The 25,386-nt window shown below is 45.5% G+C and overlaps 1 protein-coding gene across 1 annotated transcript in view; it reads right to left on the bottom strand.

The window, feature by feature from the left end:
* Nucleotides 1-219: 219 nt before the first annotated feature.
* The window catches only part of DAGLA (diacylglycerol lipase alpha), a 31,481-nt gene continuing 6,314 nt past the window's right edge, over nucleotides 220-25,386 (bottom strand). The window contains exons 2-20 of the mRNA XM_075281363.1: nucleotides 18,070-18,207; nucleotides 16,263-16,474; nucleotides 16,073-16,174; nucleotides 15,845-15,983; nucleotides 15,664-15,751; nucleotides 12,902-13,036; nucleotides 10,851-10,928; nucleotides 10,638-10,762; nucleotides 10,206-10,365; nucleotides 8,468-8,551; nucleotides 8,300-8,377; nucleotides 7,779-7,859; nucleotides 5,384-5,526; nucleotides 5,226-5,294; nucleotides 5,077-5,149; nucleotides 4,769-4,965; nucleotides 4,564-4,693; nucleotides 3,589-3,779; nucleotides 220-1,800 (exon numbers count right to left, since the gene is read on the bottom strand). Of these exons, the coding sequence (XP_075137464.1) occupies nucleotides 879-1,800; nucleotides 3,589-3,779; nucleotides 4,564-4,693; nucleotides 4,769-4,965; nucleotides 5,077-5,149; nucleotides 5,226-5,294; nucleotides 5,384-5,526; nucleotides 7,779-7,859; nucleotides 8,300-8,377; nucleotides 8,468-8,551; nucleotides 10,206-10,365; nucleotides 10,638-10,762; nucleotides 10,851-10,928; nucleotides 12,902-13,036; nucleotides 15,664-15,751; nucleotides 15,845-15,983; nucleotides 16,073-16,174; nucleotides 16,263-16,474; nucleotides 18,070-18,164 (3,102 nt within the window). The 5' untranslated portion in view covers nucleotides 18,165-18,207 and the 3' untranslated portion in view covers nucleotides 220-878. The remainder of the gene's footprint in view (nucleotides 1,801-3,588; nucleotides 3,780-4,563; nucleotides 4,694-4,768; nucleotides 4,966-5,076; nucleotides 5,150-5,225; nucleotides 5,295-5,383; nucleotides 5,527-7,778; nucleotides 7,860-8,299; nucleotides 8,378-8,467; nucleotides 8,552-10,205; nucleotides 10,366-10,637; nucleotides 10,763-10,850; nucleotides 10,929-12,901; nucleotides 13,037-15,663; nucleotides 15,752-15,844; nucleotides 15,984-16,072; nucleotides 16,175-16,262; nucleotides 16,475-18,069; nucleotides 18,208-25,386) is intronic.

Raw genomic sequence — 25,386 nt, 5'->3', positions numbered from 1 at the left:
CTATAGATGTAATCTCTGAAGGCTTCTACAATGACGGCTTCAACCGAACTCTGACTAAAGTAGTGGATATAAGACTCAGTTTTACAGCCTGGTCTTAAGATTGGGACATAATAAGGCCGTATAGGCCATATAGAAGTGATCCTATTGCTAATGGGACGAATCTATGGGGTATCCATATTAGTGCAACAGGGAAATGTATCTAACTGTACAAGTTCCTGCAATGATCCTATGAAGAACATTATTATTACTATTACTCCCCCGACTACTTCCGATATATTAGGGACAGGCCATAAGTGATGTCCTGCTTAGTCCAAGCATGGGTTCCACGCTTCCGTCACACATTCATCGTTCCTACCATAACATGGCACATAAATGATATAAGTAATGAAGGCAGATGGGTGTCCCCACTTGGCGTTACAGTCAGTACTGTACCTACACCTCCTCAGCACAAATTGTAATAGTGTAACCCAATAAAAATACCCGACGGCGGACAGAGGTAAAACAACCCTGAACGCCGACACAGTCCATCAGAACAGACTCATGAAGCAGGTTGGCAAGTAATCTTGGCTGGAAAAAGACAAGCCATGCAAGACCGCCAATGTGGTGGCATCTTCTTAGTGCAATGTATCACTTTTCTCGGTTTGTGATCGTCACAAAAAAAAGGTCTGAAAATCCCTTTCAAGCTGCCGCAACGTCTGTAACACGGTGGTGCCACAGGCGTAAAAATGGATGGCAGGAGGGCAGCTCTCCCTCCGACTCAATTACCACAGGTAACTAAGCTCTGGCTTATCTCTTCCTATTTGTAAGCTTGCATTATTCTACTCCTAAAGCTGCATTTCCATCAAATGTCCCCTACTCAATTGCTTATGTGCGTTTCGCTAGAGAGCAGAGATGAGCAGTTCTTCTGGTTTGCCATGAGTTGGTCCTGTCGGTGTGGCAGTTCGGGTGGGATCAGGGGTCAGGCACTCCTGGCTGCTCATACCTGTCGGCGTAAGGTCCATGAGCTCACCTGAAGAGCTAAGAGGGAACGAGGCAGAAACGGATATGCCAGATGACGGATCGGCTGAGCCAGCGAAGAGACGGGGAGGCTTCGGCACCAAATTTGGCTCGAACTGTGCTCTTAGAAGAATCTCCTGATCACTTACGGACTTGGGAATTTCCCGGTCTGTTCCTTCTGACACCATCATATGATAAAGGTCCTGCAAAGATCCACTTTTACTGTCTAGATTGAAAAGACTGTCTATAAATTCTGCAAATTCTAGCACTTGAGGGCTTGGAACTTCGGTGAGGCGTCCATTTTGTAAAGCCAGCTCCTCCTGGGCTGGGGTCTGCACCCTGGTGGTCTCTGCTCCTGCGGCCGCTTCTTCATCCCAGGTTGGCAAATCTCCAGGTGAGGAACGGCCACTGTTATGGATTATCTCAGTGTGCTGGCTCTCTTGAGAGTGCTTAGAAAGGGCATCTGCTCCAAGCAGCTCAGTGCGGGAGCTTAAGGATGGATTCTCCTCTGGAATGGTGGGGTCAATGAAGAAACAGTGCGACTCGTCACGTTCTAAGACAGCTCGCAAACTGGGCGAACCACGAATACTTCGGAACCCGGAAGAACGCCTGGAATCGAAGCTGTAGACCGACTCGTTGTCCGAGAGGCTCTCCATTGTGGCTAATGGGGCGCGGCGGTCTTGCAGCGACACCGCCAGGCAATCCTTGGTGCTCATCAATAGAAGCTCAACAGGATCCTTCAACACCGGGGACAGAAGACGGGAGTCGTAAAATCCTTCAAGGCTGATTTCAGACTGCTTACTCCTACAGAGGGTTGGACAACACAAGAATGACATCAATATAATGTTGGATCATAAAGGAAAGAAGATATACAAAAAAGGAAAAATTTAAGAAACATTCCTCCAACTACTTTGGTAAAAATATTAATATACTAATAAGAATTATTTTCCAGAATTTATTAATATAATCTAATAGAGTTATTATAATGATGGCATTGAGCTGGGGTAAACTGAGAAGTTTCTCTCACTCTATCACTTTGCTCTTTAGCTCTTCGCTCTGGCAGACCAATTGACGTATCCAAAAAAAAAAAAAAATCGTTCATCTGAAGTCTCTAGGACCTTGATGGCGAACCTATGGCACGGGTGCCAGAGGTGGCACTCAGAGCCCTCTCTGTGGGCACCCATCTGTGGAACTGATTATACTGTAAAGGGCCACTGTGGAGCAAATTGTACTGTGTTGGGGCCACTGTGGAGCACATTGTATTGTGTAAGAGCCACTGTGGAGCACATTGTATTGTGTAGGAGCCACTGTGGAGCAGATTGTACTATATGTGGGCCACTATGGAGCAGATTGTATTGTGTAGGAGCCACTGTGGAGCAGATTGTACTATATGTGGGCCACTGTGAAGCAGATTGTACTGTGTGTGGGCCACTGTGAAGCAGATTGTACTGTGTGGGGGTCACTGTGGAGCAAACTGTAGTGTGTGGGGGCCACTGTGGAGCAAACTGTACTGTGTGGGGGCCACTGTGGAGAAGATTGTACTATGTGGGGGGTCACTGTGGAGCAAACTGTGCTGTGTGTGGGCCACTATGGAGCAGACTGTATTGTGTAAGAGCCACTGTGGAGCAGATTGTACTGTGTGGGGGCCTCTGTGAAGCAGATTGTACTGTGTGGGGGCCACTGTGGAGCAGATTGTACTGTGTGGGGACCCTTCACTATTTATATCACACATTATCTGTTTTATAGCAGACATAATAACATTGCACAGTCACTATAAAACAAGTCTGTGTGATGTAAATAGTGAACATTAATTATTCAAAATTATACCAAATGCAGAACAAAGTTGTTTGTATTACTGAAAGCTCTGTTAAGCCCCATTCACACAACCGTTCTTTTTGGCTCCCTGATTGTCCGCAATTGTGGATGCGCGCATTATTAAGGTTAAATTGCAGTGTTGGCACTTTGTGATAAATTAGTGGGTTTTGGGTTAGGTCACTACCGGGACCTACAAATCAGTATAGGGGAAAATTCGGTAGATTTCAACCATTACCTGTAATAAGGATTCACACCAAAGGAGCTATCAAATTACAGAAACAAAGGAACTAAATAAGGGACTAGTTAGGGTGGGAATCTGACGGACACCACAGTGTGACCAAGACAGACGGACGATTGAAAAAAAAAAAAAAAAAAAAAAAGCATTAAAATTGTAAATATGATAAAGATTGAAAAAGACTCACAGATGAGAGATTACTAATCACGACACAAACAGGCCATGGTAATGCAAGAAAAACGGACAGAACAGTGTCCATTACACAGGCGAGCAAAGAGAAATGACACCACACAGGACCCTGAATAATGAGGACAAGAAACATGCGTGAGGAAATGAGGGAGGCGACGAGGGACAGAGGGAGCGTGGGCAAGAAGAAATGAAAAATGGAGTCATAGAAAAAAAAAATACTATAAAAACATTTAATGGATCAATAGAAACTAGAAATGTCACAACCCAAAAGACAGGGGAGAAATCAATGCCTAAGAATCTAACGGCACCCCATACTAGTCAACACACACAGTCCCGACAAGAACCCAACTTACTTGGTGCTGCTGTTCCTCCTGTTGGCATTAGTGCCCGGCATGATGGCGGGAATCACCTCCAGTATAGGGGGCGACAGATGTGGCGGCTGATTAAAGATTAGTTCTGGGTTCAGATCAACTTCTGTTGGACTCACCATCACTTTGGCAGCTGAAAGTAGGGCCGTTTTGCCCTTGTTATAATTTTCCAATACCTATTTAGGAGATATGAAGAGATCATACGCCAGGTGGATAAATAAGTGAACCTCAGGATCACATTGTAACAAACAGCTAAGGAATAGAAAAATGGCAGAAGTAGAGTAGAACAATGTCATCTGTAGTAGAATGATTTAGGTGTTGGAAGAGCCTCCCTTTAAAAGATTATCTGCTTTTAAAGGGATCCTACGGTATCATTAAAAGGCAATTTTTTTGTGACTAACACGTTCTTCTCCTACCTTTCGATGTCTTCTCCGTGCTGCCGTTCGGTAGAAATCCCGGTTTTCTTTGGTATGCAAATGAATTCTCTCGCAGCACTGGGGGCGGTCCCCAATGCTGCGGTCAAACATCTAGGCCTCGGTCAGAGCCAACTGCGCGTGCACGTGGCCACAAGAAAAATGGTAAGTAAGCGTCCATTTTCTTGTGGCCTGCCCAAGGCCTAGAAGTTTGACCCCCAGCGTCGGAATACGAGGCCGTTCTTGAAGAAGATGGAGGCGGTGCTGGAGTGTTCTCTTGCAGCATTGGGGACGCCCCCAGTGCTGTTTTAGCACTGGAGTCTGCCCCCAGTGCTGCGAGATAACTCATTTGCATACAGACAAAAAAACGTGATTTCTACCGAACAGCAGCACGGAGAAGACATCTAAAGGTAGGAGAAGAATAGCCTAAGACTTAGTCACAAAAAATTGCTTTTTAATGATAGGATCCCGTTAAGAAACCTCAGAGGTCGGACCCTCGGACCATAAAGTACAGCCATTCAGTCCTCACCTTGTTCACAAACCTCACCTTGTTCAGTCCTTCCATTACCACATGTGGAAGGTGTTCATGCAGCATGGCTGGAGAGATTATTACTTCTTCAAATGCTTTGTTGTCCCCCCAAATGGCGAAGTACGTAGGTTCCTCTTGATCCCAGAAGCTGTGAAGAGAAGTATTATGATGCGATGTACATAAGCAGTCGCAATTCCTCACCCCTACATAGATCTACACTTACCAGCACTGCTCAGCCGGGTGATTGTGCACAACATGAATGATACGTCCGGGAGGGTAGAGCGGGGTGCTGGCGGACAGTGCTATGGTTAGATCACTGGGGTGAGTCCACAGCCGGTTACTGGGCACGGTTATCCCCTCAGATTCATCAGGAAGTTCTGACTTGGGTATACACTTAGTCCCCCCTAGAATAATCCGCCACTAGGAACAAGGCAAACATACACAAAGCATTAAATAAAGCAGTGGTAAGAAACCAATAGACTACAGCTAAGAAAGGAAACTGGACATAACAAAATCCTCTCCACATCTTACCTTTGGCTTGTTGCTCCTCTGAAGAACATCTAGGAGATGCCTGCGGAATCCTTCAAGTTGAGACAAACCGATCCTAAAAAAATGGGAAAGCTTCATGTAAACTCTAATATGTAGGCTACAGTACAGTAAAGATTATTTTATAAGATTACCTGGGTACTAAGTCTTTCCCAAGAACAACAGATGTAACAAACTCCTTGGAATACTCCATGGCATCCTCGCTGGAAAAAAATTTAAAAAAATTATCTTGGCATCAGTGACAGCCTATAGATGGCAGTCCTGCACAACAGAACATTTGTAGAGGACGTACCTCAGGAGGCCCCCTGGTGGAGAGTAGGCGAAACACTTTAGGGAAGGGTACTGTGGACGCAGAAGGAAGGAAAGAATAGCAGCGGTGCCCGCTCCCAGCGAGTGGCCCACCACTATTAGGCCATAGTGTTTAGTCCCACGTCCCTGAGGAGACAAGAAATAGTTCAGGTGATAAAGTCAGCTGCAGCTCAATCGATAATATGCAAGATGCTTTTACAGGACCTAAGCATGTGCGGGGTGAAAACGACTCATGGATGATATGTGTGGGGCCTCTGTGCCCTCCACGGACCCACAGATTTCATTACAGAGTTCAGGATTGGGACCTATCGCAATTTTTGCTCCCGGGCTTACGTTCCTATACACAAACGCATAATAATACATTGTCGTGTGTGTGTGGGGCCATTAAAATATAATGGGTCAGTCTGCTAACCACTAAAAACATGGCTAACACATTGAAAAAGCATGTAAAAGGGGTTGCCCAGGGAGTTAAAAGAGGACCTTTCACCACTTGGAGCACATTGAGGCTTAATACATTGCTAGAAAGCTGACAAAGCGCTGAATTCAGGGCACTATCGGATTTCCCATTCTGTGCCCCCAGTGAAGAGCTATCGGTGCCGGTACCGTAGCTCTTCACTGTCAGTATGGCGTTTCTGACAGTCAGTCAGGAACGCCCTTCCTCACAGTAGCACCTACAACGCTGTACTGTGAGAGGAGCAGAGGCGTTCCTTACCTCCCAGCCATGACGCTGAGCTTTGAGGAACGGCCCGTCACCCCCCAGTACTCGTCTATGGATTGTGTATAGACGAGTACATTGTCTGTGTATTAAACCACCCAGATGGTGAAAGGTCCTCTTTAAAATCACCTAGAGAATGATGATGTAGTACCCGATGGTTCCAGTCTCGTTCCAACCTCCTCCCCCTCGCTCCTCATCCCACAAGTAATTACTATAGGCAGCAATCCCCTATTGCACAGGTAAAGCCGTAATTAGTTATCTGTGCTATGGGGGCTTGCTAGATATAGTAAAACCATAAATATCTGTGATATAAGGTAGGGGAAAGGGTTGTCCAAGGACTTACAGTTCTGAGCCAGCAGCGTCATCTTCAGCCTCTTCTTCTTGCAATGCCTTGTAACTTGTAGGCCTCGGGCAGAGCAGACTGTGCATGCCCACAGGCCACGAGAAAATGGCCACTTTCACAGTATTGTAAGCGGCCATTTTCTCGTGGCCTGTGGGCATGCGCACTCTGCTCTGCCCAAGGCCTTAGAAGTTAAAAGCCATTGCCGGAAGAAGAGGCTGAAGATGACGCTGCTGAAGAAGAGGAGGCGGCACTGGAGAGAGTTCTCTCTCAGCATTGGGGACACCCCCAGTGCTGTCTGAGTGCTGGGGCCCACCCCCAGTGCTGCGAAAGAACTCATTTACATACCGACAAGAATCGGGATTGTAGGCGAATGGCAGCGCGGAGAAGACTACGAAAGGTAGGAGACGAATAGCCTTTCTTAAGGCTATTCCGACTTGGTACCTACAAAAAATTGTGCTTGACTGATAGGATCCCTTTAAATAAATACATTTTATATTATATTTTTTATTGTCCCACTGTCTGAATGTATGCTCGTGGTGTTCCATTCATCTCTAAGGGCACCAAAAACAAGTGAAATTCTGCACCTGGCTATCTATCAGTCCCATAGGGTGGAATGAAGCGACGGGGCGCATGCTTGATTTCTGTTCCACGCATACGAGAAGACAAGGAGCTCTTGTTCTCAAGAATAATCCTGATAAGTTAAAATCCCTGGACACCTCTTGACTCAAGATATCCCGGAAATGAGTGAAGTTATATGACCGGTTTCGAAAAAAAAATTTCATTATGGGAACCGGTTTATGTTACACATCTCTGTGCAAGAAAGCATCAAACTTGCACCGTGACACACTGAATCTGCAAAAAGGCCTGCGACAGGAGGACCCAAGAAACCCATGAAGGAATGGGAACCACAAACTCCAATCAAATGGTGCTGGTGGTCAGATGCAGGGTCCTGGGACCAACAAAAATGCTGATCTCTCTATACAGTGATACAGACCAAGTTTACCATACTAAAAGGGGTTTTCTGGGCCTATTTTTTTATGGCTCACCCTCAGGATAGGTCATAAATGTATGATTGATAGGGGCCAACACCCAGAGTAGTTTCTGGCGCCGGTCCAGTACACAATACAGAGCCTTCACTGTTGCAAGTGCTCAACCGCTAGACAACGGACGGCGTCTTCCAGTCCCGTGTAATGTATTGGATGAAAGCTGGAAGTGGCTCTTTACAAATGATCAATCATATATTTATGACCTAGACAGAGGATAGGCCATAAAAACCAATAAGCCCAGACAACCCCTTTAATGCTGATCTGTAGAACTTACCAGATCTCTGCCAAACGCCTGAGAAAGCACCATTTCTTGCTCCAACTTTTTCTTTATATACTCAGCAGAAAGAACCATTCCCTGTAAAAGAAAGACACGAGTGTGACATCGCAGCCTAAACATAAAGGTGTTGCAACAGGATAACAATACTACCAGGGAAAAGTTGACTCATCTAATCCCAAAGGATGGTGGCACCTCACAAATCTGTGCGCAGGATACCACAAGCATGACTAATGCAGATGAAGCAAGACTGATCTAGAGGCTAAGAGATAAAGCGGTCACTACGCTTACGACACGAGTCGCAAAAACAAAGGAACCATTCATACCGTTCACAGACGTATGTAGGTTTATCAGGAAATACAACAGGCTTGGGTGACAACGAAAACCCGTTCAGTAGTTGATCATGGTAACAAAACTGATCCAATGGGATTACAATTTCCATAAAGGAACATCATGTAATATATACAGTAAGGACGAGCCAAGTCAGCTAGCACTTGGGATCATCCAGAAATGGCCCCTACCTTATGCCCCAGCCATGTCCCATGGTGTCCTTCTACTGGCAGGCGCTCAGCATCTCCGGTGAGGTCTGTCAAGGCATCCTGGGAATACAAATAGCGAGAAGCTTGGCATGTCTTATACATAAGATATATCAAGGGTTCCTAAATCTGAGCCGGCCTGTATTCCTCTACCTTTGGAGAGAGTGTGCCACGTATACTGATCACTACTTTCTTCTTATCATGGTCGACAGCCACAAAGAATGGGGTTTCATAAACCTGTGGAAACAGAAAACCTTATAAATGCCAAGACGCCATGTCCAATTATATAACATTTCCTAATAACTGTGCGCTGAGCCAATTCTGTATCTTCATAGCGCTGTATGGAGTGGAGCTAGCATGCTTGGCAACCTTCTTCATACAAATCTAGAATTCCTGGGGGCTCCCAGGATCTGGACCCCTGCTGGACGCCCATTTGTCATCTATCTTAAACCATTTGGATATTCTTGGCCCACACAGTTTGCCACTACTGCTTCAACACAACATGGGCTTAACCTTTAAGGTAAGTACTATCATGGTGTCCATCATATACCACTACCATAGACATATCACTATGATAGAAACCATGATTGTACTTAAGGGTCAATCTACAACCCCAAGCTTGACTTTGGACCCAGTTGTCCTTCATAAAGAAATCCTCCATTGTCTTATCAATCTGCTATACAAATAATTTATGTCTTAATATGGAACATGTTTTAGCCTATAAAGAGGATTTCCAAGTAAAATATATCAGATTGGCATTGGTCTGATGCCCAACACAACCATCAATCAGCTGATCACAGCAGATGGTAGACAGAGAATGCGACAGGAAGTAGACAGTGCTGTTCTCTGTGTAGTGTTCAAACTGAGGTACTGCAACTTAGCTCCAATTCAAGTAAATAGAAGCTGATCTTCAGTAACTTGGACTGTAATACTCACAGTAACTCATACTCTATTCTGTGTGCATCAAAATGTTTTGTGGTGTAAATACATCTTATACCATTAATTTATTTTGTTTATGCTTCAGGATTTTATCATAATGTGTAGGCCTAACTTGCAATAAATTATATATTTAGTTTTTTTTATTACATGCCATTACTAAACCTCAACAGCAGGCTTAGTTTACATAAGGCACAGGGGTCTCACTCCCTAAAGCCCAGTGACCCATACTAATAAAAATAATGGGGACATCTCCAACTTAGAAACCTCCTTATTGACTGATAACTAGAAAAGATCGGATACCGATCGTCAATCGAGTAAATTTCACAATCGGGTTCCGATCCCGCCTAAAAAAAAAAAAAGATCGGGAATGGAATTCCGATCCCGATCGCTCAACCCTAGTTACCTGCACAGAACCGCTGCCACTCCCCGGAGCTCCAGGCCGTTGTTCCTGCCCACACTCTCCTAAGCCACAACAAGCCCCGCCTGCTCCCAGCATCAGTAACACTAGCCTAGGGAGGCGGGGGCGCATATGGAGCTCTGCCAGCATATGAATGAGCGAGGAGAGGACAGAAAACAGCCCGGAGCTCCGGGGAGCGGCAGCAGTTCTGTGCAGGTAACCGGACAGCAGTGGGGATTAAGTAGGCGGCGGATATTTTAATCACTACACAGCGTGGAGTACAAAAATCGAAGCCTTCAATTTTTAGACTCTATGTGAAGTGAATAGGATCATTTTTAAAATTCGATTTTCGATCATTAAAAAATCCCATTGACGCATTAGGATCGGCATTGGGTTCGGATGGAAAACGATCGGAAATCGGATTTTAAAATCAATCCTGAAATCTCAAAATTGGCTCAACCCTACTGATAACTAAAACTGCTCTTCAATATGGCTGATGTGTTGACTAAGTGACTGTACAAAGGAACATGAGACGGAGCAGGAAAGAAAACTAACCGCATCATGACATGAAGTGTACACAATGTCCACCATGTTCATGTTCTCATCCAGGAAGTGACGCTTTATTGCAATTGCGTTACAGCCACAGCAGTTATCCTCCTCGATGGTAACTCCAGGGGCGAAGCGAGGACGAGAAGAGCAGAGACAACAGCAGCTGCTAAAGAAGTCAAACCAAAAGGAGGGAAAACAAGTTAGACAGTAAAGGCCAAGCTGTGTAGGTGAATATGTACAGTATAGCAATATACACACAGTGCACACAGACAATGACTCCTAGGCAGGCAACATTTAGAATCTGTATCACATGGATACCAAATAGGACGTTCCTGTATTTCAGTAGGGCTTGGCATAACAAGTGTGAACATCCCCTTAGTGTATGGGCAGCATAGAAACAGCTAAACCGAATAAAAGATAAAGCTAGAGACAACTCACGAGCAAGCGCCCGCCAATCGGCAGATGCCACATGTTGGTTTCCGGATGAGGTACATGGGCCAGCCATATGCCGCCAGGGCAAACAGCATGTAGTAACAGACCTCCTTGTACCGCTGCATCTCTTGCTGTAGTGAGTAAATAAGACATGGTGAGCAGATGTGATACAGGACAAGCAATAACTGTACAAAGAGATGGAGATGTATCACTACTCACTGTATTTTTCAGGTCCAGATATTTGGTTTTCCTAGTGACTGGCATACCAGACAAGAAAGCCAATATATCATTATTGGCCTGGAAACAGAATATGGAGAAAGTTAGGACACATTGTATTTCTGGAGATAAAATAACTTGATTACGGCTAAATTATATTTTGGAGGAGTTAAAAATACAGATACAAGGAAAATGGTTTTTCTGTATATTAAAGGGGTTGTTCCATCACAAGCATCCTATCTATACTGCTAGTTTATGTGGATAAGACTTTTTCTAAATACATTGCTTTATCAAAACTGCTTTGTTTGGCCGCTATCTTAATTTATTCACTTCATTGTTGACACCGTTTCTATGGCTACTGGGCTTATCTGCTCACTTCCCATGGGGGGGGGGCTGAGTGCTGGGAGCAGCTCTGAGCTGTGTATGTCTCTGCCACAGACAAGCAACGGAGCTCCTCAGATAAGGGAGGGGGGAGGTGAGAGCTCCAGGATTTCTGAGCTCTTATCTCCTGCTCTCCCACTTATCAGTCGTTTTAATTGAATTTGGCTGATAAGGGCTGAGATAGGGAATCCGGTACCTCTGTATACTTTACAAACTGACTCAAATCCAGCTCTTCTACATAAGCTTCTACATCAGCTTCATACTGTGGTAATTAATTTACAACCAATCCCTCATTACTGACTGCAAACATAACAGATAGCAGAGCAAGTGAAACCCTGCCCACCAATGAGCTGAGAATACCAGGAATTGAAGAGAGCACACAGCCTGCAGGTTGGTGAACAAGCGTGATGGGAATACCCCTTTAAGGCCTTAAGTAGTTCAGTGTATCTCAGTATGATATTCACTGATTTTATCGCATGGCTATATAATAGACCTAGATATCAAGTACAATAGTATCTGCTCAGCCATAACCAAAAAAAAACTTCTTTAGGAGAAAAATCCATTCTGCAATTTCCTCAAACAAACATGGCTTCTGCATTGGGTAATAGGATTGCATAAAACCAAACGTAATCGCTTGCCGACTGCTCACTGACACTGCCTACCTGATCGTGTATACAGTTCTGAAAGCTTGCATGATGTGGCTTCCTCCCAGGCCAGGGGTCTCGTGATTGAGACATACTGGACAACTGCAGGAGCTGCTGGGTGCCGGAGGACATATATAAGCACTGCAGTGGATAATGGGGGCCGTATTCCTCCTTTAGTTGGGGCTTATAGATTTGTATTTCGAGGTTCGCCTGGCCGTTTCGTTGGGACCGAAACTGCCATTATACTCTTCACTAAAGTCTTTATGTGTCTTCAGACTCCAGAGTATAATGAGCTGAAGCCCAAGGGAGGTGACCAAATATTAAACAAATTGTTACTCACCTCTCCTGGACTCTGGCTCAACTCCCTGTCCTTGGGTCTTCTGATTGACGTCAGGGACCACTGAGGCCTGTGACAGGGCTTCAGCGTTCACATGGGTCACACAGCATTGTGATACTTGCGTCTATGCGTCACAACACCACATGAACCGCCGAGGCCCCCGCGGTCCCTGAAATCAGTCAGAAGAGCTGATGGGTGGAGCCTAAGAGAGCCTTGACCACATAAAAGGTATACACAGTGGACATTGCAGATTTTTAGTCACAGTCCTGTGCAGACATACAAAAACATTCCTAAAACTGCTTCGAAAGGGAAATGCCTGAACAGTTGGAAAAACGTAATTTGTCCTCTGTAAACCTGTGATAGCTGCATAGAGTGTACCCTGGACATAAGTGTGAATAGAGCCCTACTGCTTTTGGCTGGGTTTTTACTGCAGAGGCCTCCATTTCATCACACACGAGCATGGCCTTGTACAGGAAATTCCAGGAACGACCTCACTGGCATTTTCTGTACTCCCACGGTCATGGAACATGGAGAACAGTGATCTCATCCCCAATGTGTAAACGGTGACCAGGTGGTGAGGGGACACTTCAAAGTCAGGATCCTGTATCCTGGTCACGTTTTTTTTTTCTTTTCTGTCAACCATTTATCTCCATAATAAGCGGTGCAGGTCACCACAGCACTTGAGAGCTTACCTCATCCAGCACGGCATTTCGCTTTGCCCTCTGCCTTTGGCGCAGCAGAACTAACCCAGCGATGATGTCGGATGGTACAATATCCAGGTCTCGAAAAAATTCAGCAAATAAATAGGCAATTTCTGAATATGCATCCTGAAAAAGAAAGCACACGTTAGATGAGGCATGCATAGAGGAGTACTATTATGGGTATGTTACCTGCTATAACATAGAGCATTTCTACTAGAGATGAGCGAGTACTATTCAAAATAGCACGCACTCACAGGAATGAATGGAAGCGGCCGGAACGCAGAGTTTGCCGGTGGCCGGACGCTTAACCCCCTGCGTGCCGGCTGCGTCCATTCATTCCTATGGGTGCGTGCTATTCGAAACGGGAGTTTCGAATAGTACTCGCTCATCTCTAATTTCTACATCCAGCGTGCGAGAAATACCTTGTGTATCTTGTATATATACAATTAAGCAAACACCTCTCCTAACTAGAGATGAGCGAGTACAGTTCGGATAAGCCGATCCGAACAGCACGCTCGCATAGAAATGAATGGACGTAGCCGGCACGCGGGGGGTTAAGCAGCCGGCCGCCGTCAAAGCGGAAGTACCAGGTGCATCCATTCATTTCTATGGAGCGTGCTGTTTGGATCGGCTGATCCGAACAGTACTCGCTCATCTCTACTCCTAACGTGTCAATTTTGGTAACCGCTTGCATTCCCTATGAATTCAGAGCACTGTCGGCTTTCCAACAGTATATAGAGCTGCCTGTGCCCCAAACCATGAAAGGTCCTTTTTAAACAGGGACATACCCTATTAACAAGAGTAATGGCAGCAACCCATTGTCCATAAACTCACTCACACTTACTAAAATAAAAATAGGAGAAGAAACTGAAATGTTTTCTTTAGGACCATGAAGCTTTGGTGGTCTTTAACCCGGCCTGGAATCTGTACTGGAAATAAGTCTCTGCACCTGCACGACCCAATACTGGCAGCCATGATGGTGGAGTGACTCTTATGAAGACAGCGGATCTTCAGAATGATAGGGATCAGTTAAGTATAACCTTGGGTGGGGGTGAGCATTATCCTTCTGGGGAAAAAGCTGACATTTTCAGCATTTTCTAAGAGGATCACATTAGCTACTGTACACAGTATATCTCAGCCTTCAGCTTTCAGAATTTAGTCTAGGAGAAGAGATGGAGTGTTTGGCTTTCTGGGTATAGTAGAAGTTCCCTGGAGGTCTATAAGAGCCAGTTTTGCCAGTAATGTCTCATAACCTTCTGTAATTGTAACAGATTACAAGAAATAATGAAGCAGCCGCACACATCTCCTCTATCAGCAACGCTAATATCCAAATTCAGCTATGACTAAGTCAAACCTGGGAATTCCTCTTTATACTGTCCAATGCTAACACTGCAATGCCTGCCAAAATGCTCACAAAGTAAAGCCCTCCATGGACATCAGCAGAATAGCTGGTTGTATGTCAAGATCTAGGTCACAATTCATTCAAATTGAGAACGAAAAGGCTGCCAATTGGTCGCTGGCCTGGAAAGGTGACAATGACAAATTGGATATGAAGTCTGCACTAAGGGGGCAGTCATGTGATCGGCCTAGTGTCATCTGAATATCACGAAGTAGAATATATTAAAGGAGTTTTATAGGCAAATGATGCAGAGGACTTAACCTTAGGATACCGATCCCGAGTTATCATTCCGCATTGGCCATTGTGCTAAATCTGGAGCCGTTTAAAGGGATTATATCATTAAAATGCTATTTTTTCTGGGTACCATGTCGGAATAGTCTTAAGAAAGGCTGTTCTTCTCCTACCTTTAGATGTCTTCTACGGGTCGCCGTTCGGTATAAATCACGTTTTTCGTCGGTATGCAAAGGAGTTCTCTTACGGCACTGGGGGTGTCCCCAATGCTGCAAGAGAACTCTCCTGCGCCGCCTCCATCTACTTCAGGCGCTGGGTTCAAACTTTTAGACCTTTAGCTGACTGCGCATGCCTGCTGGCCACAAGAAAATGGCCGCTTACACAGTATTGTAAGTATTGTTTTCTTGTGGTCGGCAGGCATGCGCAGTCATCTGCCCGAGGACTAGAAGTTTGAAGCCAGTGCCGGAAGAAGAAGCGAAGAGAGGCCGTTACTGAAGAAGATGGAGGCGGCGCTGGAGAGTTCTCTCACAGCATTGGGGACGCCCCCAGTGCCATAAGAGAACTCATTTGCATACCGACGAAAACCGTGATTTATACCGAATGGCGATCCGGAGAAGACATCTAAAGGTAGGAGAAGAATAGCCTTTCTTAAGGCTATTCCCACGTGGTACCCAGAAAAAAATTGCATTTTAATGACAGAATCCCTTTAATATTAGTCAAAAATCAAAATATTAGACAGCTTTGGTAAATCTGCTTTAGTGGTATTTTGGGAAAGCGCCACTACATTTTTTAATGAAGTGGATGCATCACGAAGAAATCCTACCTTCTTATTTGCTAATCTTTGTGTATGGACTATAGGAATTATAGCTGGGGGAAAAAAAAAAAAGAACATCCCCATGCTGCACTATATAAAGAAATGTCAGTGTATCCATATAAAGAGGTTTACCTATAGTGAGGTTTACAGAGAGCAGTCACTACTGAGCTCTGGTCTGTGACCCCAAAAGGCCCTCTGTCCCAGAAAATATACCACTATTCTAAATGGCACAAGGTAGATAGAGGGCCCATTACAGATATCGCATAGCGGCCCAGGATCTTCAAGTTACACCTCTGTCCGCATACTTACAGACTGAGAGTCCTTTGTGCGGGTGCAGCATAGGAAGACTTTCAAGCGGCGGGTCCAGCTGCTGGCCTGACCTTCCTCCAGACGGTGGCTGAGACCATGCAAGAAGAGAGAAAAAGGGGTGAGGCTGTAGCAAGTGAAATATAAGACGGGGTACGAAGGGTAAGAAGGGAACTTCATTTACCGCAAGTTGTAAGTGCGCAAGTTCCTTTGTCTTCTCTTTGTCGCGCGCAATTTCACAAAGGTTCTTCCCGTTGGATCAAACACACAGAGAACAGTAATGCAGACGCTGAGTATGACCACCCAGTTACATACCACCATCCCTATACAAACACAATAGGGGCATAATATGTAAATATAATAGATATATAGGTAAGTATGTCCGCCATTGCAAAAACTTGACTCCACTTACCCAGGGTAACATTCTTTGCGGTGACGTCATTGCAGGATGTGTAATACTGAGCGAGCCAGACAATACCCACGATGGCATAAATAAACTCAATTACCAGAATTGCTAGAAGGGATGGAAGACAGAGTCAATAGACAAAATGTTTCCGCATTATATATGCCAAAAGGAAAGCTTGCCTGTAAATCTTACTCACCAAGCCGGACGTATAGCACATACTGCATGGAGTCTCTAGGTTCAGTGTATAGGATTCCTCCTCTCATACTCAACCAGATGATGGCCACCTCGGCGATCATACAGCTCAGCAGAATTCCCAGATACCCACGCCCATGATCCACCAGGTTCAGCGAACAAGTTTCATGTGGATTATAGGTCAGTCCAAAGAGAACCACAGATAGGATCACAAACCTGAGGGAAACAAAAGCCAAATATTTGTAAGGACATGGCGGACACAAGTCACACATCACAAGTCATTTTCATTCAGTAACATAAGCTTGTCTCAAAGTCATTACAGATTAAACGTCCTCAATGAAAAGTATACAGGTTATTGTGAGATAAGCAAAGAGCTCAATGCCAAGAAGCTGCTGGCAAAGCAAACAAAAAAGGAAAAATTCATGATCCAAATAGAAGATTGAACCCTCTATAAAAGTCCTTAAAGACCTTTTTATACTTAAGGAGACAAGAGTGAAAAAATAGGCTGATCTCATTAACGACTCTGTGTCCGATTTTAAAAAACTGTTTCGCGGCGGAGAGCATAAAACACTCACCGGTGCTCACGGCCGGACATCTTTCAAACCCATTCAAATGAATGGGTTTGAAAAAGTCCTGCAGGTTTCCATCTCCTGCTCAGTTTTGTGCAGGAAACGAAAACCTGCATGAATGGAGACCGGGCGCAGATATGAACGAGCCCTTACTGGTTGGTGGGGATCTGACCCCATAGAATGAAAGGGCAGTAACAGGTTTTCCCTCCTGGCCACCCACTTTACATAGATCTTCAGCACGGTCACATTCAAGTTGCAAGACAAAGTGTCTTCCGGTGGGGTAAACAATTTTTTAGCAAAGAGTTAAAAAAAAAAAAATATATATATATATAATAAGCATCATCCATCTTACTGATATAGAGAAAGGCTGAGCTGCGACTAGGTAGTGGAAAGCAGCAGGGACTAGGTAAGAAGATGGAATGGCAGTGGTAGGGAAGTGGCGAGCAGGGTGGTGGAGGAATATTGGTGCCGAAGTGGACGGATATCCTAGGACTAGTTCACATAAGGCTAATGACTGCGTATTTTGGTCCTGATTTTGGGCGGGAAGCCGCGTCAGAATAGGACCAAGATGCGCCTGCCACAGCTTTCCGCTCCGGAGTAGGCCTAAATGAATGGGCCTAGACTGGAGGGTGCTGTCACAAGGCGGACGCCGCGAATTGATCAGCTGCAAAATCCACCTGAAGAAAGGGCAGCTCGCTTCTTTTTTGTGCGAGCGTGAACACATGCAAAAAAGGTCTATATAGACCTCTACTGGAGGGGGGCAGATTTTGAGGTCAAAATCCACCGCTTCTTGCCCCGTGTGAACGACCCCTTAGGACACACCAGCAAAGCTGAATTCAGCATACTGTCAGCTTTCTAGCAGTATATAATACCGCTGGTGTCAGAGGACATGATAGGACCTCTATAAAGGGGTTATCGCCCCAAAGTGATTTTTCATACTCCTGACGTATCTTAGGATAAGTCAACAATATGAAAGAAAAAAAAAAAAAAATTGATGCCAAAGAACCCAAAGATATTTTTTTTTCCTTCATGCTCATTATATCATGGTCAAATCTTCCTGTCTTTGGCCAGCTTAAGTTCTGAGATCTTATTACCTTGCGCGCCTCTTTAGAAAAAACGGAAATGCGAACTTTTATCTTCTTAGGAAAAGCTCTATCCATCCAGAATAAAGCTCAGATTACCAGGATAGTCTATACAAGTAGTACAGATGATCAGGGCTCCACGCTAAACCTTCTTACTCACCATGTGCTGTGTAGTACAAAGAGGAAGATTCCCGGCAAGACCAAATCATCGCTGCCCACAGACCAGCGCCGGCGGAACACGACAATCCCCGGCATGGTGAGCAGCAAGCACTATGTCACCGCGGCCTGCCTTTACTGTCTGTAGGGGAAAAAAAAGAAGAAGCGCTATGGTAAATGTGGGAGAAAAATGGAGAATTACTATTATGGATATCGTAACGCTAAATATGGACAACAAGCAATATGGCTGCCTTTAAGAGAGGTCCACACCTGTTATTAGAATGGACCCCTACTCTGTAGACGGACACTTCACAATAGGGATATAAGCACAACGTACGAGGTCTTATAAGGAGCTTTATTGGATATGTATGCGTCTATCCCGGCATGTTAATGGTTAAACGTTACAGTACCGATTTACTATTACGCTAGTTAGACATGACATCACCACAGCAAACACCAGAGGAGCGGCGGGCCTACAATATGGCCTTTCATTACTGTATGTGACTATACGTCTGGCTTCCAATCTGAGTATTGGGCTCAGGCTTCTCCTGCCGCCCCAGGCCTTGCCCAGAACAATAGTGAATGTACAGTCGAGTCCTCTGCCGCGGCCATATAACAAGCGGCCTCTGTTCCCACTCACATCAGCATCCACCAGCGTCCATTCCTATCCCCTCCTCAGCTTACTTCTATAGCCGCAGCACCTGCCGCACAAGCCCCTTTGTCCCTCGCCCAGCCTCATGTATTATTACTTTGGCTCTTATAATGGCTTTCGTCTCTTTTCTAATCTCCACAAAGCTTATCGGAGGTCCCATCACACTTCAGAAACCACCACAGCCGCCTGCGGTCTGCCACATCCTCAACAAGCAGCTCCAGCCTTCTCTGATTTACTAAGAATCTCTTCTGCTCGGCCTCGGCTTTCTCAGTTAACCCCCAGGTTCTTAGACTTAAGAAATCTCTTAGCTTATGGTTGTTCCTAAACTATCTGATTCTCCACATGATCCGTCATGATGAGGTTTCTTTTCTAGGCAATGCCCTTATTTCTAGTCCCCGTTCACAAGGGGCAAGAGGGGGCGGATTATGGTGCTGAATCCACGTCATAATCCGCCCCTCACAATGGAGACCGCCAGTTTACTTTTTTCTGTGAGCGAGCTGCCCTTTCTTCAGGCGGACTCCGCAGCTGATTCAGTCCCGGCATCTGCCTCGCGGCAGCACCCTCCGGACTAGGCCCATTCATTTGAGCCTATTGTCAGAAGTTGCGACAGTCGTGGCAGGCGCATTTCGGGAACCTGCGTCACTCTCGGGGCCAAAATCCGTTTCCCGTGTGTACGGGGCCGTAATACATCTTAGGGTGCCCATACACTTTATTACAGCTGATCTCTGTGGGGAGTGGGGGAAAAAGGACAGAGCACGATAAAATTTGTCATGCTTTTCCCAGACATGATCTGTTTGGGTAGAGTAGAGAAGGCCCCGTAAGTAGAGATGAGCGAGCACTGTTCGGAACAGCCATTCCGAACAGCACGCTCACATAGAAATGAATGGAAGCCGGCAAAGTCTACGAGCCAGGTGCCAGTGTTCGGTCATCTCTACCCGTAAGATATTTCTGGGTTGGGCAGTGTCTTCACACAGGTGCTGGAGTCTATAGACATACACCTACCCATTGACCATGGACACCCTCTCTGAAGAAAGCCCCCACAGCAATCATCTCGTAGAGTGGCAACACAGTGGCTCAGTGGTTAGCACTGCAGCCTTGGAGTCCTGGGTTCGAATCCTGCCAGGAACAACATCTGCAAGGAGTTTGTATGTTCTCCCCGTGGTTGCGTGGATTTCCTCCCCTTCTACAAAAGACATACCGATAGGAAGAAAACAAATGTACATTGTGATCCCTATATGGGGCTCACAATCTACATAAAAATAAAAAAAAAAATAAAAAATCAATCACCTCGTGGGTTCAGGACTAGTCCCTGGATCCCGTAGTGATCATGTCTTGTCCATGGGGAAGTTTTGTTCGGCCTTCAAATCAACCGTGGACAATTTTCTGGTATCCACCAAAAAAAGGGGCCTTTGTTGGCCTCTGGTCACACTCCCCTTTTACATTTTGCGCATTCCTTGGAAAAAAAAACATCCAACCCATAAAGTGTGTAAAATCTACCAATGCGTGCCGTACCGTTACATCCCGTGGCTCCCATGGACGGTGAGGAGATAAGGATGGGAAAATCCATTTTCAGCTCATTTTGATGTTTTTCTGCCCCCCTTTGAACCCAGAGCAATTCCAGGGGCATGCCCCAAAATGTACAGTGTGAATAACGTCTTACTCGGTAGCTTTTAACTGTGCTCATAGAGGATCCTCCGTCTTTGTGATGTTCATATTGGTACATACAGACAGATGGAGTCCCCTGAAATGAATTTTTCGGACGCCGGCCTGAGCCAAGACATTCCCGCTATAACATCAATCAGGTTTCCCCTTCAGACGGCAGAAACTTAGAGATTATTTACATAGAGATTACGGCTACAGTCTGACATTCACGGTCTGAACAAAGCAACAATGCAAATCCACCCCAAACGTAATCATTCCTTGAAGACGCAATTAACCCTGTGCTTGCCAAAGAGCGGCAGAGTCTACAGGACGCAGAACATCTGTCCCGTTTACGGTTCCCGTTATATAACCTGCTTTCTGGAACTTTGCACTTGCGAGTAAGAATCCAGATTTATCTGTAAAGCTCCAGCCCAAAAAAAATGATCCTCTTTCTGCACACGGTGCTGAGACATGGGAGGTTGTTTGCGGGGTCCGCACATTTGGGGGTAGGGGAGATGGAGGGAAATTTTGAAGCCGTTTTTTGCTGGAATGTAATTTACTAAATGTGTCAGATTTAACAACACTCCATCTTGGAAGGTTACTCTGCTTTCTATACACCCTGACAATTTTTGTGACTTTTTATTTAAAAAGTGACGTTTGATAAATCTGGAGCCCATCTACTCAAAGGGGGTTAACACTTACTTTGCAACGTGAAAATGTAAAATATTGCAAAAATCTCAAGGCCTGTTCACAGCTGTGTTTGGGGAGTCGGCTTGGGAACCCTGTGAACGGAAACCTATCCGCATAAAAAAAAAGCGATTACCTAAGGAAACCCGTGAACCCCGTAGACTTTAATGGGGTCCATGTTGTTTCGGACGCAGATGGTTCTGAAACACTATTCTGCGATTTTTTGATGCCAGAATTTTGGCGCCCTGGGCTTGATACCTTCCCCTCATTGTTGTGCCCTGACTGTGTCATGGTCCGCGGTCACCTGATTTTCCTTCCCGTACAAAGGGGTTTTGGCCGTTCCTTGTGTATCCCCATTAACCACCACCTTTTCTCTATGTCATGGGTATACACAGGGAACGGCCACAGCAGCTCGGTTGCGAAAACACCACCACATACCTCAGCGTGAGACATGGAGGAGACACAGGGTTTAGTTATTGTCAAACCCTAACGTTCTGGTTTTGAGAGTAGCCATGAATACCAGAGATACTAAGACAGTCCTACAGTCTGCTCAATATCACCGCACTAAGACAGTCAAATATTGTGAGGGTCGCAACGAACACAACCCCAAAATGCTCCTATGCAGCCAGAAAGCCCCTGATATATAACCCGATGTCTCTAGTCCTACCCCGTGCTACCCCCAGTACCTGCCGCGGCCTCTCATCCCTCCTGCGTTGCGCTCTCCGTCCCTGCTATGTCTGGACTATTGACTTTCAAATCAATATTGACAGTTTGATCTTTGCCTGGCGTAGCGGGTGTAAATAGGCAAAATGCCCAGCCCCGTCACTTTCTACAGACTTTAACCATTTCTTGGGCTGAGTCTCATGTGACTTCCGGGTTATTTTATCTCTAATATTGCATTAGGTCTTATCTGGACACCATGTGTCACCTGACAAGTCATCTGACTCCCTTATGACCTTTGTGAATCCCCATACATAGACATTTTTTCAATAGGGGAGATAAGTGGCCGCCTGTGATTTCTGGTGCCGCTTATCTTTCAGGAAAATCAAAGCTCAAATGAGTTATCTGAGGTTTCCATCAAAGCCGTAGGTGGCGTACCACTGCCTCACTAGTTAAGGACCAGGATTACCTTTTTGTTATCCTTTTCTCATCCAATCTGATAACCAGGTTACCCCCAATTTTATTAGACCCCATTGTATTTAGGTCTAAAGCTGTCCAGGAAGACCCTGCAGATGGATCACCATCTTATCTGGACACCATGAGCCCTCTGATCACATAACTGACTCTATAAGCTCTAAGGGCTGGTTCACACGGGGCAAGAGGGGGCGGATTTTGACGCCGAATCCACCTCAGAATCCGCCCCCTCACAATAGAGGTCTATGTAGACCGCTAGCTTCCTTCTTACCATGAGCGGTATGTTCCGGCTCACGGAAAAAAGAAGCGAGCTGCCCTTTCTTCAGGCGGATTCCGCGGCTGAGTCAGCTCCGGCCTCCACCTCACGTCAACACCCTATTCTGATAATCAGAATCAGAACCAAAATACGTGCTCCCGTGCCCCGTTTGAACGAGGCCTTAGGTATGGTATACCCATAAACATGCACCTGCTGAATCGCCATACATGCTGGTTCAATATGGGAGATAAGCGGCTGTCATAAGTTTATAGGGCTGCTTATCTCTCGGAAAAACAAACCCATCAAATGAGCCGAAACTGAATTCTCCAGACCTTATCTCCTCACCGTCCATCACATAGCTCTCTATATTTGTAATATGGTGAGAAATGTCAATATAGGGATATTTAGCCAGGGCGGTAGGGTGGCAGAGAAAAAAGCGTGAAGCGCCATGACAAACAACCAGAAGAATAGTGAGCACTTTCATAAGAACATACAGTCCTGGGCCCACACCAGAGTAGTGGGCACATCATTTGGGACCCCTTGCTTTTATTCCAGAATAGTATGCTCACACAAAGCCTCCGTTTGATTTTTTTAATTCTCGGTCACATTTATAGCTTGAGTTCTGCCATAATCAATATACAGAAATTCAAGATCACAAAGAAAAAAAATTGAAATTAAAGTTCCCCCTCTTGTACGGACCGTTCTCACACATGACATGGGTGCGGCTGTTTGGGGTCAATTCACTCCACTCAGTTTTGCACTCTGCAAACTGAGTGTAAATTGCACCCCAACATAGACGCACCCCAAATACATCCTGCCACCACTACAGAATTTGGGCTACGCAAAAACCTCACTCACATATGCACATGTCTCGCCAATAGTCCGATGCAAACGTCAAAAAGGTAATGGGTTCATAAAGCAACCACAAAGTACCAATACATTTAAAGACTCAATACCCAAAGGAGTTCTGTGGATGACAAACAAGCAAAACAGTTTTAAAATAAATTAAGAAAAACCAGAATAAGACCTAATAACCGAGAGCCCTTTTTATCTACGAGTTTGGATTATGTTCACCCTGCTCACTTGCTTACAAATGTTCCCAGTTATTCCTAGTCCTTTATAAGGCAAAGATCCTGGTTTGTGCTTAGCCACGCCTCCTGTAAGAATGGGCCCCTGATCCTCATAACATCCTACTTGGGGACCACGGCCTCGATTGTCAATCAGTTTTGCTTCTACCCGAGACCTGCTGCTCTGTGTGCACATCTCCCTGGCTTACACAGCTAAGAGGGGCCCCAGGTCAAGGCTACTGACAGGGCCCCAAGACTGAAACAATCAGCGTTAGGTGCTAGGTAACAAGCTAATACTGAGAATAATATTAGGGAAATTTTAGGGATTTGCAAATGAGCGTAAAGTTATAATTTCACATGGCGATCCCACTCTAGTTTGACACTTTGCTCATAGTTGTGTGCTTGACCTCCATTGAAGTAAATGGGGTCGAGTTGCAATACCACACACAACCTGTGGCCAAGTGTGGCACTGTGTCGCACGAAACCAGACAGACTTTGGATATTGTGGCATCAACAGGAACACATTGCTCTTGTGGCCGGCACATGTGGATGAAAGGATTGGGGCGCTCCCAATGAAAATGGCTGCATGCAAAGTGAATTATAGCTTCTGGGTAAAGGAATATACACTCACCGGCCACTTTATTAGGTACACCTGTCCAACTGCTCGTTAACACTTAATTTCTAATCAGCCAATCACATGGCGGCAACTCAGTGCATTTAGGCATGTAGACATGGTCAAGACAATCTCCTGCAGTTCAAACCGAGCATCAGTATGGGGAAGAAAGGTGATTTGAGTGCCTTTGAACGTGGCATGGTTGTTGGTGCCAGAAGGGCTGGTCTGAGTATTTCAGAAACTGCTGATCTACTGGGATTTTCACGCACAACCATCTCTAGGGTTTACAGAGAATGGTCCGAAAAAGAAAAAACATCCAGTGAGCGGCAGTTCTGTGGGCGGAAATGCGTTGTTGATGCCAGAGGTCAGAGGAGAATGGCCAGACTGGTTCGAGCTGATAGAAAGGCAACAGTGACTCAAATAGCCACCCGTTACAACCAAGGTAGCCAGAAGAGCATCTCTGAACGCCGCACAGTACGTCGAACTTTGAGGCAGATGGGCTACAGCAGCAGAAGACCACACCGGGTGCCACTCCTTTCAGCTAAGAACAGGAAACTGAGGCTACAATTTGCACAAGCTCATCGAAATTGGACAATTGAAGATTGGAAAAACGTTGCCTGGTCTGATGAGTCTCGATTTCTGCTGCGACATTCGGATGGTAGGGTCAGAATTTGGCGTCGACAACATGAAAGCATGGATCCATCCTGCCTTGTATCAACGGTTCAGGCTGGTGGTGGTGGTGTCATGGTGTGGGGAATATTTTCCTGGCACTCTTTGGGCCCCTTGGTACCAATTGAGCATCGTTGCAACGCCAAAGCCTACCTGAGTATTGTTGCTGACCATGTCCATCCCTTTATGACCACAATGTACCCAACATCTAATGGCTACTTTCAGCAGGATAATGCAATGCCATGTCATAAAGCTGGAATCATCTCAGACTGGTTTCTTGAACATGACAATGAGTTCACTGTACTCCAATGGCCTCCACAGTCACCAGATCTCAATCCAATAGAGCATCTTTGGGATGTGGTGGAACGGGAGATTCGCATCATGGATGTGCAGCCGACAAATCTGCGGCAACTGTGTGATGCCATCATGTCAATATGGACCAAAATCTCTGAGGAATGCTTCCAGCACCTTGTTGAATCTATGCCACGAAGAATTGAGGCAGTTCTGAAGGCAAAAGGGGGTCCAACCCGTTACTAGCATGGTGTACCTAATAAAGTGGCCGGTGAGTGTATATGCCGTATATCCTTAGCCTAAGGCCCCGC

Source organism: Leptodactylus fuscus, chromosome 7 (assembly GCF_031893055.1).
Source record: "Leptodactylus fuscus isolate aLepFus1 chromosome 7, aLepFus1.hap2, whole genome shotgun sequence".
NCBI classification, from domain to species: domain Eukaryota; kingdom Metazoa; phylum Chordata; class Amphibia; order Anura; family Leptodactylidae; genus Leptodactylus; species Leptodactylus fuscus.
Note: the sequence above shows the minus strand (reverse complement) of the source record. Positions and strands in the feature narration are given on the sequence as shown.